This window comes from Microcaecilia unicolor, chromosome 5 (genome assembly GCF_901765095.1).
Source record: "Microcaecilia unicolor chromosome 5, aMicUni1.1, whole genome shotgun sequence".
NCBI lineage: Eukaryota > Metazoa > Chordata > Amphibia > Gymnophiona > Siphonopidae > Microcaecilia > Microcaecilia unicolor.
Window position 1 is genome coordinate 251,104,646 of NC_044035.1, and position 21,058 is coordinate 251,125,703.

Sequence of the window (21,058 nt, forward strand, 5' to 3'; positions counted from 1 at the left end):
TAAAAGACAACCTGTGATTTATAAGAATGGTCCTCTAGATGTGTCTTCTCAAAATGCGCGACATATAAATTGGCTATGTCAGGAGCCATGGATGAACCCATGGCTGGCTGTTCCTCTGATTTGTTGAAAAAATTTATTTTGAAAACAAAAATAATTATGGGAAGTGCCATGCTTGCAACTCTGATATAAACCTATTTGGTATGCGTCTGTGAGTGGTTCTTTCTCTGATGGTTTCTTCAATAGTTTGAAGTGCCTCATACTGTGGGATGTTAGTATACACAGAGTCAATATCCAAGGTTATCATGAGTGTATTATCAAGATCTCCATCAAATTCATCCAGAAGGTTTAATCATGTGTGTGGAATTCCTGACGTAAGAAGGTATTAGAGGTATATATGGCATAAGGAAGAAATCGATGAAGATGGACAGAGGCTCCCGAATGAACCATTGCCAGAAATAATAGGTCTTCCCGGAGGATCGATGAGGGACTTGTGTATTTTAGGCAGTACGTAGATCGTTGGAATGGTTTGGATTGGATGTTTGAAGAAATTGATTCTTGTTGGTTAAATAACCTGCCCTAGATCCTACTTCTATTAATGATGAGAATCTCTTCCTGTATCTCTGGAGTGGGGTCCATTTGTAGGGGTGTATAATATCTTCTGTCACTTAGTTGTCTATCGATTTCTGAGATATATTTGGAGCGGTTGAGCACAACTATACCACCCCCCCTTATCTGCAGGTTTGATGACTATATCTGCATTTCTTGCCAGGTTTTGTAGTGCCTCTTTTTCCATCCTTGATAGATTATAGAATCGTGGCCTTTGTTTCTTTTCTATTCTAAGGAGATCTCTTTCTAAATGGGTGTTAAATGCATGGATCAGTGGGTCTACTGGACCTGGTGGCACCCAATTGGAAGGTTTTTTAACAACCGAAACATCTACACCAGGAGGATGCTGAGAAAAATAGTGTATGATTTGTAGGTTTCTCAAAAACTTAAAAAGATCAACGCGTGTTTGGAAGACGTTAAACTTGGGTGTAGGTACGAAGGAAAGCCCCTTATGTAGTACTAGTATTTCTGTAGAATTTAGGGGCATATCTGATAAATTAAACACAGGAATGTTTATCTGCAACTGTCTCGATGGTTGTTGGCTGGTATGTAAGGACATCCTCTCCCTCTCATGAGCCCCTCTGTGGTAATGGTTCTGGGCCCATATGTTGCATTCTGGAAATGCAACGGTATGTCACGAGTGTCCTTAGGCCATATTTTCTCTAAAAAGAAGATTGTATAGGGGACTACATTCTGTATAGGTGAAGGGCATGATGTGCCCCTCTCATGTGTTTCAGTGTAATCTGGTGTGCGATAGGACTATTGAGAGGTGATCTACAATAGTCCCCTGATTCGCTTTGTATACGTTTTCTACTAGGTTCGATAGGAGGGTTTCTCTAGTTTGAGATGGTACATGTGTGGGGTGAACTTCAGAAGTATAGTTCTTTTTGGGTACATAAATGGTCTTGCTTTGAAAAAGTGTATATAGACCCTCTTTTATAGTCTCCCTCATCTCTTATAATTTTGTTCTTTTTTAACCTCTTTCAATTCAGATTTAAAACTCTGGATTCTGTGTTCAACATCTTGATTAACTATTTGAAAATTATGGTAATCTTTTTTTAAGGCGATTTAGTTTCTCCTCACGTGTCTCTCTAAGGGATGCACTTTTATTCTTAGCAGCTTCAGCAACTAAAATCATAAGGTCTAGAGCACATTTATTCAAAACACAACACCATTCCTCCAAAAATACTTGATCATCTAAAAACATTGTTGGTTTCTTTGTGATTGAAAACCTTTAGGGATATTTCTAGCTCTACAGTAGTTAATCATAGTGATAAAATGTAGATCATTTCTGACAATATTCTTCTTTTGTTCCACAACTTCTTTCCACAAGTCTATGAGATTCACTTGGGGTTGTTCAGGATCTTCCTCTGAAAATCCTGTGTCTTGCATTAGATGGTTTAAATACTCGTCACTGTATGTGAGAATGTCTGCCCAAGGTTTGAAGGCCATGGCACCGGACAAACAGAGAGCAAGGAACGACCACAATAGGAGATGACAGAGCCAAATGGATCAGAGAAATCTGAGCATACAAAAATTTTGTAATTGAACAGGGTTGTTAAAAACATAAGTTTTATGACCAATTTTAATAAAGAGTTTATAGGTCAATTGAAGGAAAAATGTTGAAGACCTTTTAGCCAAAAAGGCCCTAGAGAGATCAGGAAAAACCAACTAATTTTGACCCCATGAAGCAAATAATAAATATTATTATGATGATGATGAAAATACAGTTTTGGTCCTGCTCAACAGCAAAAGTCATGAGTTGGTTATGATAGCTTGAACAAGTATTCAAACTGTGGGCCTTTAGAGGTCTGTAAACATAAGTAACTTCAAAAATAAATGAAAACCCTTTATTCAGATCAGTAATGGAAAATACTCTGCATAAAGCCAAAGCCAATAACTGAATAACAAAACATTCCTTGCACTTAGATAGTGGAGACATAGTTTAGAGGGCTGCTTCTTCCTGCTTTTGTTCTCCCTGATTTTCTCACTTTGGGATTTATCCTCCCTAGCTGGGCCATACCCTCCTGGCTGAGTTTCCTAGCCCTGGCTCTGTTAAGTTGACCTGTGTGGGGGAACCCGGTTAAAAGAAAACTGGATTCTCTTATATAGTCCCTCATAGTAGCCCTTTGCTTCCAATTTCTGATGGACCATAGTTTTATCTATAATGCTACCTAAAAAGTCTATAATCTCTCTATATAAAAGGCAACACCAACGTTCTATGAAGCCTCCAGCCAGAAGTGTGAAGGGGGCGAGATATCCGGTTTTCCCTATGAGTGTCTGCCCCCGCCCTCTCTGTAACACAGTCACTGAAGGAAAACAGCAGAGCAGGAAATCAAATCGCTGGCTCTGTAACAGTGAAGGACTCAGAGGGGGGAGGGGAGAGAGGCTAGAGGGCAGGGACACACACACTCCCACATGCACACAGAACAAAACATTGCTAGCCCCCGTTTCATTTGCATCAGAAACGGGGCTTTTTTACTTGTTATTTAATAATGTCAAGAACACTCCACATGCAAAAACCAGTGAATGATTCAAACTATATCATGCTGTGGGTCAAGCATAGTCTGTGCTGGAAAAACCTTAAAAGATACTTCAAAAAAGGTGGAGGAACAGACCTCAAAAGTCCATGCTACTTGATGATATATTTCATCAACAGAAAAACACCTATCAGACAAATGACTCATCATTGGCCAAAACCTGCAATCACAAATTCTTATTTTTACTGTTTTTACTTTTTCTTTCCCAGTACAATTGTGCACACTAATCATTTCCTCATTTCTTCACCTACTGTATTTGCTTGAATAAGTAGAAAGCACACTTGTCTCAATTAGAAATCCCAGTGGGGTCCCGTTTCACTGGATCTTTTGTGTGAGATTCTGGCTGTCCATGATACATGGTGGTGTAGAATTTTTAATATTCATTTTGTTCCACAGATGATGTATTGGCACATTTATTCCCATGAAGATTAGATTCCCCTGTTGGGATTTCTAATTGAGATAAGTGTGCTTTCTATTTATTTAAAGCAAATACAGTAAAGTTTGTGAAGAAATGATTAGTGTGCACGATTGAACTGGCAAAGAAAAAGTAAAAACAGTAAAAATAAGAATTTGTGATTGCAGGTTTTTGGCCAATGATGAGTCATTTGTCTGATGAAATATTAAGTACCATGGACGTTTGAGGTCTTTTCCCTCACTTTTTTTGAAGTATACTTTAAGGTTTTTCAGCACTGAGTGTGTTTGACCACTGCTTGATATAGTTTGAAACCTGTAATTCTCCCATGTTATGCTCCATGGCATCTCTTCCTTCTTGCTTCCCTGTCAGATCTCCCTGGTGCTTGATTTAAGATTGGAGGGAGCTTGAGCTCTCAACAGTATTATCCAGTCATATTAACCCATTAGTGCCCACTGTTCCCATAAGGGAACAAATCAATTTGTTCCTATATTTATTTATTTATTTGCTGCATTTGTCTCCCACATTTTCCCACCTCTTTGCAGGCTCAATGTGGCTTACATTATGCCGTAATGGCAGTCACCAATTACGGAATGAGAGAACAGAATAATATACAATTAAAGTACATATCAAAAAATTAGAAGTAAAGAAATAATACATTAGGTATGTAAAATGTAGAATCAAGAGTAACATTAGATGATAGTGAAATTAAAGTAGTCAGATTAAGGAGTTCAACATTGATTAGTACTAATACAGTTCTGATGGTGAATCTTTATGAAGGATATGGCTTGTTATGGAAACATTGGGTACTAATGGGTTAACAAGGTCTGTTCAAAGTCTACTACTACTACTATTAAACATTTCTATAGCGCTACTAGACTTACGCAGCGCTGTACAAATCAACATGAAAAAGACAGTCCCTGCTCAACAGAGCTTACAATCTAAATTGGTCAGACGAACAGACAGCTAGGGGTGGGGAAATTGCAGTGGTAGGGGTGATAAGTGAGGGTGTTGAGTAAGAGAGTCATGGTTAGGAGTTGAAAGCAGTAGCAAAGAGGTGGGCTTTAAGCCTAGACTTGAAGACAGCCAGAGACTGAGCCTGACGTACTGGCTCAGGGAGTCTATTCCAGGCATAGGGAGCAGCGAGATAGAAGGAACGGAGCCGGGAGTTAGCAGTGGGGGAGAAGGGGGACGACAGGAGACATTTACCCAGCGAACGGAGTTCACGGGGAGGAGTGTAGGGAGAGATGAGAGCGGAAAGGTACTGAGGAGCTGCGGAGTGGATGCACTTGTAGGTCAAAAGCAGAAGTTTGAACCGTATGCGGAAGCGGATAGGGAGCCAGTGAAGTGACTTGAGGAGAGGCTAACGTGAGTATAGCGACTCTGGCGGAATATAAGACGCGCAGCAGAGTTTTGGACAGATTGAAGAGGAGATAGATGGCTGAGCGGGAGACCAGTGAGAAGCAAATTGCAGTAGTCTAGGCGACAGGTGATAAGGGTGTGGGTAAGGGCTTTGGCAGCGTCCTCGGAGAGGAAAGGACGAATTTTGTTAATATTATAGAGAAGAAACGACAGGTTTTGGCAATCTGCTGAATATGAGCAGAGAAGGAGAGAGCGGAGTCAAAGATGACTCCAAGGTTGCGCGCAGACGGGACAGGGAGGATGAGAGTGTTATCTACCGAAATAGAGAACGGGGGGAGAGGAGAGGCAGGTTTTAATGGGAAAGAGGAGCAGCTTGGTTTTGGTCATGTTTAGTTTCAGGTGGCGGCGAGACATCCAGGCAACGATGCCAGACAGGCAGGCCGATACTTTGGTCTGGATTTCAGCTGAGGTAGCCGGTGTGGAGAGGTAGATCTGGGTATCATCAGCGTAAAGGTGGTATTGAAAGCCATGGGATGAGATCAGAGCACCAAGGGAAGAGGTATAGATGGAGAAGAGGAGAGGTCCTAGGACAGATCCTTGGGGTACACCGACTGTTAGCGGGATAGATGTGGAGGAGGAACCACCAGAGTATACGCTAAGAGTACGTTGGGAGAGATAGAAAGAGAACCAGGAAAGAACAGGGCCACGGAATCCAAGAGAGGATAATGTGTCAAGGAGTAAGGTGTGATCAACAGTATCAAAAGCAGCAGATAGGTCGAGGAGGATGAGAATAGAGTAGAGACCTTTAGATTTGGCCAGTAACAGGTCATTAGAGACTTTGGCAAGTGCCGTTTCAGTCGAGTGTGAAGAGAGCGAAAGCCAGATTGGAGTGGGTCAAGAATAGCTGGAGATGAAAGGAAGTCGAGGCAGCGGCGGTGTGAACAGCATGTTCAAGTATCTTGGAGAGGAAAGGGAGGAGGGAGATGGGCAGGTAGGGTCCAGTGAAGGTTTTTTAAGGAGCGGTGTGACTACAGCATGTTTGAAGGCATCAGGAACAATCGCAGTGGAAAGTGAAAGATTGAGGATATGACGGATAAAAGTCACTGGTGACACCCATTCTTCTCCCAGTGTTAACTTCTCAGGTCTTATTACAGCAAACCACTAACTCACCTTCCAGAGGAGCAACTAAAGTCAGGGCCAGTTCTCTTCCTTCCATCCATCACTTCCTCACTGACACTGGCTTTTAGCAAGGGCTCCAGCTGCCTTGTTAAGTCTGCTCTTTTGACAGCATTCCACAACAGCAGCAACTTTCACATCCACTGCGTCGTCTTAAGGCTCAAACAATTTGCATTTCTAGTTCTAAGGGGGGAGTCTCATGATACTTTGGGGTACAATGAGATATTGAATAAGCTGAGAACAGGCAGTTCAATGCCAAGCTTCTTCTGAGAAACCGCGCTGACAGTGGGAATGACTAATCCTGTAAGAGTCTGCTGCACTAAGGCCAGGGAGAATCAACCTTCTGATTGGCATGTGCATGTCTTCTCTATGCATGCAACCATGCTGCCCCTTCAGTGTCTTTGTCAGCAGCCCTAACCAACAAGTGTGAAGTTCACCACACAGCTTCTGCCCTTGATGCCATCTTCGCTCCATGCTGCATGCTTCTATGCTCGAGACCTGGGTTCATTTTCAAAGTCTAGCTTCTGTTTTTCAAGCTCACTGGGCCTGGGGATTCTATGGAGGCAATGTATACACCCCTCTGTGAGGGAGCAAATATGTTACATTTATTTATATACCACATATCTTGAGTAGATCTATGTGGGTTTAAAAATATATAAAATAGAAGGGTAATATAAAATTCACAAACAGAGAGAAGGTGGAACTTGATAAGGAGCTGTATACAATGTGAGCAAGAGGGAAAATAATGTCAAAGGCATTGCACACCACTTTGCCTTTACCTATGAAAAGCGGTATATTAAATAATAAACCATGCCACATCACACCCACGAAGTTAGTCAGGAACGTCAGCCAATCATGTGGAAGATTGCAAGATTACTACTGGAAGAATCCAAGGTTAAATAGTAGGCTTTCAAGAGGACTTGAATTCTTGAGTGAAGTCTTAGGTCTTAATCCAAAGGGAGGGTGCTAGGACACTAAAGCAAGAGCTTGTGAATTTTATGGTAAGAGGGGACTACTAACGGATTGTGCCGAAATGAACAAAGAATTTGCTAAAGAACATAGGGAATAAGACTAGATATGAGAAACAGTAGGCTGGAATAGAAAACTCGGTGTATGATTGTAAGAATTTTGAATGAGATCCTATAGGCATTAGTGTTCTTCATGGAAGAGAAGAGTGACATGGTGATATTTCTTAGCCCCAAAAAATAACTTAACTGAAAAGTTGTGGATAATTTGAGTTCTTAATTGTGTCAACTTCAAGCCTTTGTATAAAAAGTTGCAGGAATCAAGGTGGGTAATTACAAGAGTCAGAAGGAGAATGCACAGGGACCCCTTATCAAGTAGAGAATGAACAGCACATATGAGCTTCAAAACATATATCATATACATACCTACATATGAAAACGTTGGAACTTAGTGAGCAAAGGCAGAGGGGAGGAAAAATATTGAATAATATGGGGCTAAGAATTGAATCCTAGGGAACACCACAGGCTAAGTAAATTGTAGTAGAAGTAACGTGGCACCAGTGTACATAGAATGATCCCCCCCCCATAGAACTTAAACCAGAAAAGTATAGTACCAGTGATCTGTAACTGTACAAGTTGTTGAAATAGGGTATAAGGAATTCTATGAGTTAGACATCAGGACCCACTTCCCGCTGCTGGAGGAGAGCCTGACCCCGAAAGCCTGAGAACCTTGATTTAAGGACGTACAAGCATGGAAGAGGAAGAATCCTTTATACTCATGCTCTGTATTTGTGCTTATGATTGAGGAATCTGAGGACCCCTTATGCAGGCAGTTTGTTGAAACTTGGCCAAGTCGGGTTTTTCTCCAGTAAAGGCACTTTTGGACATCCATGGTTGTTCTCTCTTCTTCAGACCACCTTTTCTGTTGGTTTGTGCAAAGGGCCTACTTCTGTCATGTGAGTGACTCTTCATTAAAGACTTTTGTGTGAACTAGATGAGAGGATGATAAAATAATGACCCCTGCCAAAATTATACTGTAATTAAAACTTATGGTGCCATTGCACAGTAGAAGTCAGCTCCAGCTGAATAGGTCAAAGCAGCTGGGTAGGCAATAGATTAAAAAGTTAAATGAAATACAAACAGCTATATGAATAATTACCAGTCTGATGGTTCTTGAAAGTATACCCACTTTCTGATATATTTTTTAAATCTTAAAATGTTATCAAATTTTGACAATAAGCTTAAAACTGCATATAATTTTTGCTTTTATTTATAATGCTTAATTATAATCAATGCAAGAATCTCAGTTTGTATAGGGTACATTTCAATAGCATGCTTGTAGTTGCTATCCCACTTATAATTGATTGAGCAGTGGATTTTTGCTTAAGCCTTTTGATGACATTTTGCTTTTACCTGTATTGCAGATGTTTTCTGTAAAGTGGAAATGCCTACAAAATACTGCCTGGCTTTACTGGAACTGAATGGTATAGGTTTAGTACAGAAGACTGTGAAACCCAGAAACATATCATGCAAGCAAAGCTGAATTGAAATAGAGGCACAGGCCTATCAGTTGGCTGGTCACAGCTTCTCTCTAACCAGTCCTGATGACATTGCTGAGGTAGGAGAAAGTCTATTTTCTCAGCCTGTCATAGACTTGTGGATAGATGACATCTAGCATTCTCCTTATATTTTCATTGACTGGATAATTAAATAATGAACTAACAGTTTGTACAATAAATGATATTTCCCCCAGGCCTGTGTGATCTCTATACTAACCATTTGATTGGAAGGGAACCTTTCTTTCTTAAATGCACAACTGATACCTCTAGAGGATGTCATACCGGCTCAGAGCAAAGGTCCATCAAACCCAGCATACTACCTCTGAACAGTGGCTAATCCAGTTCATAAATACCTGGCAAGCTCTCAAGGAATAGAGCCATTCCTTGTTGCTTACACTCAGAGATAATGATGGTTTTCCAAGACTGCATAGTTAATAAAGGTTTATGAACTTTTCCTTCGAGATGTTTAAAACCCATCTATGCTAATTGCTTTGACCACAACTTAGTTGTATGTTGAATGAAAAAATACTTCCACTGATTTGTTTTACTGTAAATGTGCTGTCTAATGGTTCTATGAATTGTATCCTTGTCTTAATTCTGTTTTCCACCATACTCATCTGTTAGCATATCTGCAATATCTTGCACTGTGCAGGAGTTATTTTCAAGCACTGGGCATACTAAAAGGTATTGCATGAGCTGCCCTACAACAAAGTCACAGGTCAAAAGTAGTGTCCCCATTTTGTCATGTCCAGGCCTAGTAGAGTATCATCATGTCTGCTCTTGACCTGCCAATTTGGGTATGAAGGCAATTTAGGGTCTTCCAGGTTGTCTCTTTTCTGCAGTGCTCTGGTACTCATGCTAATCTCCTGAGAAGATCTCTAAGTTGTTATCAGAGTGACTCATTGCCTTTTCTGTAAGAATGAAACAAGATTGATCCTAAAGCTTATATATCTAAAGAAATATTTCTTTAAGAAAGGTGGAATCATGGCGCATGGAACGGTGGTATGTGGTAGAGACAGACTATAATTGAATCTCCCCTTGAGATCTGCCTGTACCGGAAATAATTTTCAAGGGTGGTGATGCGGAGGAACTGAAAGAAATCTCAGTGAACCTGGATGATGTACTGGGCCAAATTGACAAAGAGTAGTAAATCGCCTGGACCAGATGGCATACATCCAATGGTACTCAAAGAACTCATGAAATTGCTGATCTGCTGTTAGTAATATGTAACCTGTCATTAAAATTGTCTGTAGTACCTGAAGATTAAAGATTATTAAAAAGGGTTCTAGGGGTGATCTGGGAAATTGTAGACCGGTAAGCCTGATGTTGTTACCGGGCAAAATAGTGGAAACTATTATAAAGAATAAAATTACAGAACAAGTAAACAGACATGGTTTAATGGGACAAAGTCAGCATGGGTTCAGCTGAGGGAAGTCTTGCCTCACCAATTTGCTTCATTTCTTTGAAGGCGTGAATAAACATGTGAATAAAGATGAGGCAGTTGATGTAGTGTATCTAGATTTTTTTAGAAAGCTTTTGATAAAGTTCCTCATGAGAGACTCCTGAGACAATTAAAGCACTATGGGCTAGGAGGCAATGTTCAGGTGTGGATTAGGAATTGGTTATTGAACAGAAAACAGAGGGTAGGTCTAAATGGTCATTTCTCTCAGTGGAGGAGGTTTAACAGTGGAGTGCCGCAGGGATCTGTACTGTGACCGGTACGATTTAACATATTTATAAATGATATGGAAATCAGGATGACGAGTGAGGTGATCAAATTTGCAGATGATTCAAAACTATTCAAGGTTGTTCAAACGCGTACGAACTGTAAAGTATTGCAGGAAGACCTTAGGAAATTGGAAGGCTGGGCTTCCAAATGGCAGATGAAATTTAATGTGGACAAATGCAAGGTGATGCACATTGGAAAGAATAATCCGAATCATAGTTACCTGATGCTAGGGTCCACCTTGGGTGTCAGCAATCAAGAAAAGATCTGGGTGTTGTAGATAATACACTGAAATCTTATGCTCAGTGTGTGGTGGTGTCCAAAAAAGCAAACAGGATGCTAGGAATTATTAGGGAAGGGATGGTGAATAAGACCGAAAATACAATAATGCATTTGTATCGCTCCATGGTATGTCCGCACCTTGAGTATTGCGTTCAGTTCTGGTCGCCATATCTAAAAAAAAAAAAGATATAGCGGAATTAGAAAAGGCTCAAAGAAGAGCGACCAAAGGGCATGGAACTTCTCTCGTATGAGGAAAAGCTAAAGAGGTTAGGGCTCTTCAGCTTGGAAAAGAGACGGATGAGGGGAGATATGATTGATGTCTACAAAATCTAGAGTGGTATAGAACAAGTAGAAGTAAATCAGGTTTTTTTTACTTCTTCCAAAAGTACAAGGACTGGGGGACACTCGAAGTTACATGGAGATAACTTTTAAAACAAATAGGAGGAAATATTTTTTCACTCAATGAATAGTTAAGCTCTGGAACTCTTTGCCGGAGGATGTGGTAACAGCGGTTAGTGTATCTGGGTTTTAAAAAAAAGTTTGGACAAATTCGTGGAGGAAAAGCCCATAGTCTGCTATAGAGACAGACATGGGAAGCAACTGCTTGCCCTGGGATTTGTAGTATGGAGTGTTACCACAATTTGGGTTTCTGCCAGGTACTTGTGACTTTCCTTGGCCACTGTTTGGAAAGCAGGATATTGGGCAAGATGGACTATTGGTCTGACCCAGTTTGTTGAATTCAGGAAAACATGGGATAAGTGGATTTTTGAACAAGAGGAAGCAATTGTAGAACTGAACAGTTGGTATGAATGATCAAATTAAATAGGCTGTGTGGTCATTGCTTGGTGTCACATTCTTTGTTTCTGTGTCTTTCAGGTTCTATTTCTTGAACTGAAATTGCCACCAAACGGAGACATGAAGGGTCTCAGGACCAAGAAAACATTAGGTTACACTAGAAGAACAGCAGTGAATGTGAAGACTGTCAGGATGGGCAAACAATTCAGTACTACAAAGGTACATTAGCAGCATTTTGAAACAACAGCTTATTTGAAGGGCCCACCCAATCTCAGCTGAAGCCCACCCAGGCAACCTGTTACTCTTCGGTCCTCCTCCTCCGAGTTCTACCTGGCCTGCCGTGATTGTTTTTTTTTTTTTTTTTTTTAGTGCGGGTGGGTCGGACGTGTCCTGACTTGATCCGGAAGTTGTAGGCCATAGCTCTGCAGCTGCATGCTGGTGCCGCTACTGTCGCTTACTGCCTCCATCTAGTGTGGATGCTGCAGTTGCTTTTCCATGCTCTCTCCCCACCCCACCCCACTGTGCGCACGATGGTGCCGCAGGGCTGCATGGTGAAATCTGCTGGCTGCCTTCAGTGTTGCATGGTTCCTCTCTGTGTGCCCGCTGCAGCTGGAAAGGTCAACCTCTCCCCACCCCCAGGCCTCAGCACTTCCCCAATGCCCCACAACAGCACACACGGAGCGGAGAACAATGTGCTGAGCTCTCCGAGTCTGCACCACCACTGAAGCCCAGCTTCCTGGGTAAAAAAAAATATATATTTTTAAATTTTAAGTAAACATGTAGAGTCAGTGGTGGTGCCAGTGGGCCACTGGGTAGGGTTCAGCTCTTCACTGCCTAGGGTTAAAAAAAAACTATATTTAATCTTTAAATATACCTTTTTTCCCTAGACAGTGAAGAGCCCACCCCCACCCAGAAACCCACCAACATTTAATAGTGCCCAGGTAAAAAATTTAAAAAGGTAATCACACCACTGCAATTTCCCCACCCCTAGCTGTCTGTTCGTCTGTCCAATTTAGATTGTAAGCTGTGTTGAGCAGGGACTGTCTCTTCGTGCTCATTTGTACAGCGCTGCGTAAATCTAGTAGCGCTATAGAAATGTTTAGTAGTAGTAGTAGTATTTGTCATGGTGCCTTGGTGGGTTTTTGAGTGGGGATGGTCTGCAGTGCCCAGGCTAAAATTAAAAAAAAAAAGTTTTAAATTTAATGTAGGCGGGTTTCTGGGTGGAGGTGGGCTCTGCAGTGCCCAGGACATTAAAAAGAAAAGTCTATTTAATGCTGGTGTCCTTCGGAGTGGAGGGTGGAGATGCCAGACCATGGGGGAGATGGATAAGGGGGTAGGATAAGGACTAGGTTACAGGGAGGGGTTGGGGGGGTAGGGTAAGGCTGATGCCTGGCTATGGGATGGAAGGTGGGATAGGGAAGGGAAGGGAAGGGCCACAGTGATAAATGGGGGTTAAGATAGAGAAGGGAAGGGCTTATGCTAGCCTACGGGGATAGATATGGGGTTAGGAAAGGAAAGGTAGATGCCATGCTACAGGGAGAGGTGGGAGGCTGGGGTACTACTACTATTTAGCATTTCTATAGCGCTACAAAGCGTACGCAGCGCTGCACAAACATAGCATAAAGACAGTCCCTGCTCAAAGAGCTTACAATCTAGTAGACAAAAAATAAAGCAAACAAATCAATTAATGTGTAGAGGAAAGAGGAGAGGAGGGTAGGTGGAGGAGAGTGGATACAAGTGGTTACGAGTCAAAAGCAATGTTAGAGGTGGGCTTTCAATCTAGATTTGAAGATGGTCAAGGATGGAGCAAGACGTAGGGGCTCAGGAAGTCTATTCCAGGCATAGGGTGCAGCAAGACAGAAGGAGTGAAGTCTGGAGTTGGCAGTAGCGGAGAAGGGAACAGATAAGAAGGATTTATCCAGGGAACGGAGTGCACGGGAAGGGGTGTAGGGAAGGACGAGTGTGGAGAGATACTGGGGAGCAGCAGAGTGAGTACATTTATAGGTTAGTAGAAGAAGTTTGAACAGTATGCGAAAACGGATAGGGAGCCAGTGAAGCGACTTGAGGAGAGGGGTAGTATGAGTAAAGCGACCCTGGCGGAAGACGAGACGGACAGCAGTTTTGAACCGACTGGAGAGGGAGAGGTGACTTAAGTGGGAAGCCAGCAAGAAGCAGATTGCAGTAGTCCAAATGAGAGGTGACAAGGGTGTGGATGAGGGTTTTGGTAGAGTGCTCAGAAAGAAAGGGGCGGATTTTACGGATGTTGTAAAGAAAGAAACGACAGGTCTTTGCGATCTGGATATGAGCAGAGAAGGAGAGAGAAGAGTCAAAGATAACCCCAAGGTTTTGAGCTGAGGAGACAGGGAGAATGAGAGAGCCATCAACAGAAATAGAAACGAGGGGAGCGGGGAGGTGGGTTTGGGGGGAAAATGTTTATATCTTCCAGGAGCTTGATCTTTTGCTTTATTTTTGAAAGATATAGCTCATTACTACTGCTATATTACTAAGGTCATAAAGTTCTGCTGAAAAGTTAGATTGGTGGTGAGTGCATGACAGCAATTGTGCTAGTGTGAGCCAAGTTATAAAGTCTCTATGAGTTTTTGTTTTAAATTTTCTTAAAATGTTTGCTTGCTCCTTTCTCATTTCTTGGACTTGTTATTGCAAATTTTGAATATTTAATTTCATTTAAAACAACTTAGGGGCCCTTTTACTAAAGCTTAGCATGTGCTAACGAAAATTAGAGCTCGCTAAGTGCCATGTGGTCCATGGTATAAAGTAGATTGTGCAGCATTTAGCGCGTGCTAATCTTTGGTAAAAGGGCCCCTTAATTTGTCACTGAAAATGATGTACAGATATCAAAATGACATCAAAATACAAATTATAAAACGTGTTTTCCTTTGTTGTATCTTATTTTTTTGGTATGTTCTTTATTCTGCAAAAATTTCCTGTATAATCTTTGAATGATTCAAACATTTCAGTGCATTATTTTAAAAAAGCAAAAGAGAAAAAAAAGATGCAGGAGACAGATGACGGCAAAAATAATGCTATCTTTATGGCTTCCGTATGATCCCTGCCCCTCTTTTTAGATGATTTTTCTTCTTTTATGTTACGTTGGTTTCTGTGCTTTTGAAGGTTTAATTTTTATATCCTTTATTGTTTCTGTAAAGACTGTTAATAATGAATAGAGTGTGACTGCATGGAAATATCAAGTTATCAAGTATTGGAAATATTATATTAGTACAGGAAGGAAAAACCTACAAGAAATGATATAAGCTATTTTACTTCTGCAGGATGTTCTAGAGAAGTTAAAAGCTCTGCACCCGTTACCTGGGCTAATTCTAGAATGGAGGCGAATCACAAATGCCGTGACCAAAGTGGTATTTCCACTGCAAAGGGAGAAATGCCCAAATCCATTTCTGAGAATGGATAGAATTTATCCTGTGTCTCAAACTCATACTGCTACAGGTAACAGAGTAAGGAAGAATAACATTTTATGTTCACAATTTTCTTTTGGGTTACTTGGAAAATGTTATAATGCAGCCTAAAAGAAAACAGTAAGAATAGCAAAGGAAAGTACTTCATTTTGCTTTTTATGTGTTGTCCAGTAAAGGGTTATTTATACTAGAGGTAAGTGTGTGTGTTTATTTTACAGCTTGAAGTTAACCACAGGTGATTTTAAGGAATTTAGGAAAGATAGATGTTGCAGTTTGTACACTCATGAAAAATAATTAGGTCAATCTGTGCCATTTCATATATGTTCCACCATTTACTACGTTTAAAATAGATTCACCTTTCTAGAACTCTGGAACAGTTGGGAACTGATTGCTTTGAAGCGAAAATATTAGTAGAGTTCTGTGCTATAGGTCTGTGATAGCTTCAGCTCTGAGAAGAAATTGTTCTGTAAAAACGTTTGTGGAACTTTAATCTCTTTTTGATGTCCAGTATGTTTGCTGGCCATGCCAGCCGATGTGACATCACTGCACAGTATTTTCTCTAAATTGAACTCAAATGAATAAGACTGATCAAGATATTGCAGGTATTAGTTAAATGTTTTATAAGGCTATTCAAATTATTTTGTAGAAATGTAGCCTACCAGTACAGTATACTACTACTACTGTTTATCATTTCTATAGCGCTACTAGACGTACGCAGCGCTGTACACTTGAACATGAAGAGACAGTCCCTGCTCGACAGAGCTTACAATCTAATTAGGACAGAAACAGGACAAACAAGAGATAAGGGAATATTAAAGTGAGGATGATAAAATAAGGGTTCTGAACAGTGAATAAGGGTTAGGAGTTAAAACCAGTATCAAAAAGGTGGGCTTTTAGCTTAGATTTGAAGACGGCCAGAGATGGAGCTTGACGTATCAGCTCAGGAAGTCTATTCCAGGCATATGGTGCAGCAAGATAAAAGGAACGGAGTCTGGAGTTAGCAGTGGAGGAGAAGGGTGCAGATAAGAGAGATTTACCCAGTGAACGGAGTTCTCGGGGAGGAATGTAGGGAGAGATGAGAGTGGAGAGATACTGAGGAGCTGCAGAGTGAATGCACTTATAGATCAATAAGAGGAGTTTGAACTGTATGTGGAAACGGATAGGAAGCCAGTGAAGTGACTTGAGGAGAGGGCTAATATGAGCATAACGACACTGACGGAATATTAGTCGTGCAGCAGAATTTTGAACAGATTGAAGAGGAGAGAGATGGCTAAGTGGGAGACCTGTGAGAAGCAAGTTGCAGTAGTCTAAGCGAGGGGTGATAAGAGTGTGGATGAGGATTCTGGTAGTGTGCTCAGAAAGTATAATGCACTAATCACTAGACCTCTGAGCTGTTTCTATAGACACACCCTCCTCTACCATATTTCACCTCTCAGGACATTGAAAAATAAAAGGAGAAAATGGAGATAAAAGAATCTATGAAAAAAATAATATAAAATAAATAAAAAATACATCATCTCAACACGCTATTGTGATTAATTTAGTGAATAATTAAAAACTTTTTATTTTTTATCAAGCAGTGTGAGAAAAAAACTCTGAAAAATGTAATTTGGCTGTATGTAATATACATGTAAGGATAGGCAAAAAAAGGGGGGAAGAAGGGGAGGAAAGGGAATTATTAATAGTAACGCTTATCTCAGGTGTTAGATATAGAAGAATGTAATAAGGGTACATAACGTGATGTATGGGATACCATCAAAACAAATGAGCATTGTGATTATCGTGCTATAGTTGAGATGGTATAATAAATGTTAACAATAATGCACATACTGATATTTGAGCAAATGAAAACAACACTAAAAGATATCGTTACATCTTATACAGATATATGAAGGAAATATGCATACCCAAAAATGATATGTGGATGAAACAAAGGGATTGGCAATAAACGTATGAAGAGAAAATATAGTCGAGAGAATACATCAGCACATCATTTAAGTGCAGTATAGGGAATAATTTGATAAATGCATCAACACATCATTAAAGTATATATCAGTGAAAAGAAAAAAGTGTCCGACACCTGTAGTGCGACTTGATATAATATGCATATAGGGATAAACAGAAAAAGGGTGGTGGACTTTGGTCCAGGGGAACTGAGGAACTGAGTTCGATTCCCATTTCAGGCACAGGAAGCTCCTTGTGACTCTGGGCAAGTCACTTAACCCTCCATTGCCCCATGTAAGCTGCATTGAGCCTGCCCTGAGTGGGAAAGCGCGGGGTACAAATGTAACAACAACAACAAAAGGGGGAAGGATAGTCAGCCGTAATATTATGTACCGGAAAGAATTAGCTTCAGGCTGACAAAGCTATAGTCAATATTGAAAACATTGGAGCACTGTATATACAGTGGGGGAAATAAGTATTTGATCCCTTGCTGATTTTGTAAGTTTGCCCACTGACAAAGACATGAGCAGCCCATAATTGAAGGGTAGGTTATTGGTAACAGTGAGAGATAGCACATCACAAATTAAATCCGGAAAATCACATTGTGGAAAGTATATGAATTTATTTGCATTCTGCAGAGGGAAATAAGTATTTGATCCCTCTGGCAAACAAGACCTAATACTTGGTGGCAAAACCCTTGTTGGCAAGCACAGCGGTCAGACGTCTTCTGTAGTTGATGATGAGGTTTGCACACATGTCAGGAGGAATTTTGGTCCACTCCTCTTTGCAGATCATCTCTAAATCATTAAGAGTTCTGGGCTGTCGCTTGGCAACTCGCAGCTTCAGCTCCCTCCATAAGTTTTCAATGGGATTAAGGTCTGGTGACTGGCTAGGCCACTCCATGACCCTAATGTGCTTCTTCCTGAGCCACTCCTTTGTTGCCTTGGCTGTATGTTTTGGGTGATTGTCGTGCTGGAAGACCCAGCCACGACCCATTTTTAAGGCCCTGGCGGAGGGAAGGAGGTTGTCACTCAGAATTGTACGGTACATGGCCCCATCCATTCTCCATTGATGCGGTGAAGTAGTCCTGTGCCCTTAGCAGAGAAACACCCCCAAAACATAACATTTCCACCTCCATGCTTGACAGTGGGGACGGTGTTCTTTGGGTCATAGGCAGCATTTCTCTTCCTCCAAACACGGCGAGTTGAGTTCATGCCAAAGAGCTCAATTTTTGTCTCATCTGACCACAGCACCTTCTCCCAATCACTCTCGGCATCATCCAGGTGTTCACTGGCAAACTTCAGACGGGCCGTCACATGTGCCTTCCGGAGCAGGGGGACCTTGCGGGCACTGCAGGATTGCAATCCGTTATGTCGTAATGTGTTACCAATGGTTTTCGTGGTGACAGTGGTCCCAGCTGCCTTGAGATCATTGACAAGTTCCCCCCTTGTAGTTGTAGGCTGATTTCTAACCTTCCTCATGATCAAGGATACCCCACGAGGTGAGATTTTGCGTGGAGCCCCAGATCTTTGTCGATTGACAGTCATTTTGTACTTCTTCCATTTTCTTACTATGGCACCAACAGTTGTCTCCTTCTCGCCCAGCGTCTTACTGATGGTTTTGTAGCCCATTCCAGCCTTGTGCAGGTGTATGATCTTGTCCCTGACATCCTTAGACAGCTCCTTGCTCTTGGCCATTTTGTAGAGGTTAGAGTCTGACTGATTCACTGAGTCTGTGGACAGGTGTCTTTCATACAGGTGACCATTGCCGACAGCTGTCTGTCATGCAGGTAACGAGTTGATTTGGAGCATCTACCTGGTCTGTAGGGGCCAGATCTCTTACTGGTTGGTGGGGGATCAAATACTTATTTCCCTCTGCAGAATGCAAATAAATTCATATACTTTCCACAATGTGATTTTCCGGATTTAATTTGTGATGTGCTATCTCTCACTGTTACCAATAACCTACCCTTCAATTATGGGCTGCTCATGTCTTTGTCAGTGGGCAAACTTACAAAATCAGCAAGGGATCAAATACTTATTTCCCCCACTGTATAGGAAATTTTAACACTTGTGGGTTATATAGAGTATTGTTACCATGAAAACGGCTGAAGAAACCACTGACCTGTATGAACAGAAACTTCTGATACGCTGATGTTATAAGGTGCAGGATTATCCGTCTGTATACAGTAATTATCCAATCTATTGTTAGAATGGATTGAAATAATGGTCTAGAAGAGAATATAAGCATCTTGTTGGTAAAAAAACAAACGGAGTTAACGGGTATACCAGAAAAGAATGAAAATAAAATAATAAAATAAAATGTAATAAATGAAAACGAGATGTTAGTGGATCTGGGGAACCGAAAAAACGACAGGAGAACAAAAACGGATAAAATAATACCATCTGTGGTGCTTGAAGTGGTGAAACTAATCATTAAAATCTTGGAGCGATGTGCAAAGCTGATGATAGTGTATGTCAGAATGAAGACTACTGATAGCAGAATGATTGAAATCAAATTATATGTGAAACTTGGAGGAATGATAAAGTGATAGCAACTAAAGTGAGCAAATAGCAGGAAACTCATCTAGAAAACTAAAGGAAGATACATCTCTGTGGGTAATATGCTATAGTAGTCGCCAGTCCTGTGGAGTCAGAAAATTACGGGTAACATATGTCTAAAAACTTACCTTTAAAAAGACCCTTGGTAAAGAAGACGCACTTTCCAGCGAAGTAGGTTTTGAACATAAGCCAAAAGAGAGGCAGTTGGACAGATGATCCGTTTTAAAAGCAAAAAAGGCGCCAAAGTCAAGGATATGACGTCTGATGACGTATATAGCGATAGAGATTTTTTTTTAAACAAGACGGGATGCTTAAATAAAAAAAATTGAATTAAAAACGTATTCTAAAAATGTTTGTTTTTTTAAGATTAGAAACTAGTGAGTTGTCTAAAAATGGAACAACCTGTTGAGGGTGTCACGTAGCGTTAAGGATGAAATGACATGTCAAAGTGGGGTAAAAAAAATAAATAAATAAAAATAAATCAGTTAAAATAATGCTTAAATAATAAGTGTGAATAAGCAGTGGCAAGACCGTCGCTCCTTACTCCTGCTAAAAAGAAAAATGAAATGCCTTAATGTTGAGGGTTGCAAGACGCTTGCTAACAGGAATTGCAAATGGGGGAAGTGTACACGTACAACATGTATGTAGAACAATGATTGAACAGAGGTAACTGCAGAAATCGTAATTGGCTCCAAAAATAAATAAAAATTAATAGAATGCATTGCATTTGAGGCTAAGGAATGTTTAGTAACATCTATTGGTCATGAGAAGAGTTTTGTTTTTGTGGTAGTTTATAGAGCACCTAATTCTCCATTGACTGCATCTTTTATGTTTAAATGGTTGTATTGAACCCCTCCCCCCCAATTACATACCAATACAGAGCCTTGCGGAACTCCACAACTAAAGTTGATAGTATCAGAACAAGTCTTGACCATTGGACCTGAAAGATCTATTCTTAGGATAGGATTTACAAGGAGAGAACATTTCCTGTGATCCCTGAAAACTAAATGTTGAAGCAGGATATCATGACTGACTAAATCCAATGCAGTACTAAGATCTAAAGAGACTAGGAGAACCTCCCTACAACTGTCCAAAGTATAATGAATGAAATCAGAAAATGCCAAAAGAGTATGTTCTGTACAGACGTGCTGGCGAAAGCCTTTCTGACATGGGTATAGTGACTTAGTTTTATCGAGTAAAGCCAGAACCTGATAAGCAACAATTTTCTCTTTAACCTCAGGGAGCTGAGAGAAAGGATGGTAGTTAGAGGATCTGAAGAATTAACAGTAGGGCCTTTTAGATGGGGGAAAAACAGTGGTGAGTTTCCATTTAGTAGGAAAGGTATCACTTGAAAGGCTGATAACAATTATATTATGAATATAAGGTATGAAGGATGGACCAACAAGTTTTAGGAAATAAGTAGGTATTGGATAAGTTGGAGCAGATGAAGAATTGGAATTTGAAATAAACTTATGCACTTTAGATGCAGATGGCAACTTGAAGCAATAAAGGGTACTAGAAGGGAGTGAGTCTTCTATACCAAATTAAATCTCAATATTTGCTAGAAGCTTTAATATCCTGGACTTTCTTGGAAAGAGCTAGTCCAAGTTGGCATCCAGTGCCGAGGGCGAGGTTTGATAAAGAGAACTGGTAACCTGATGAAAATTCTTAAATAAACTGGATCAGTTTGGGTCCC

General features: G+C 40.7%; 1 protein-coding gene across 1 annotated transcript in view; it reads left to right on the plus strand.

Moving 5' to 3' along the window:
• POLQ (DNA polymerase theta) overlaps positions 1 to 21,058 on the plus strand; it is a 274,424-nt gene that overhangs the window by 169,210 nt on the left and 84,156 nt on the right. Inside the window, 5 exon segments of the mRNA XM_030205030.1 lie at positions 8,486 to 8,548; positions 8,551 to 8,606; positions 8,608 to 8,679; positions 11,505 to 11,642; positions 14,714 to 14,888. Coding sequence (XP_030060890.1) covers positions 8,486 to 8,548; positions 8,551 to 8,606; positions 8,608 to 8,679; positions 11,505 to 11,642; positions 14,714 to 14,888 — 504 coding nt within the window.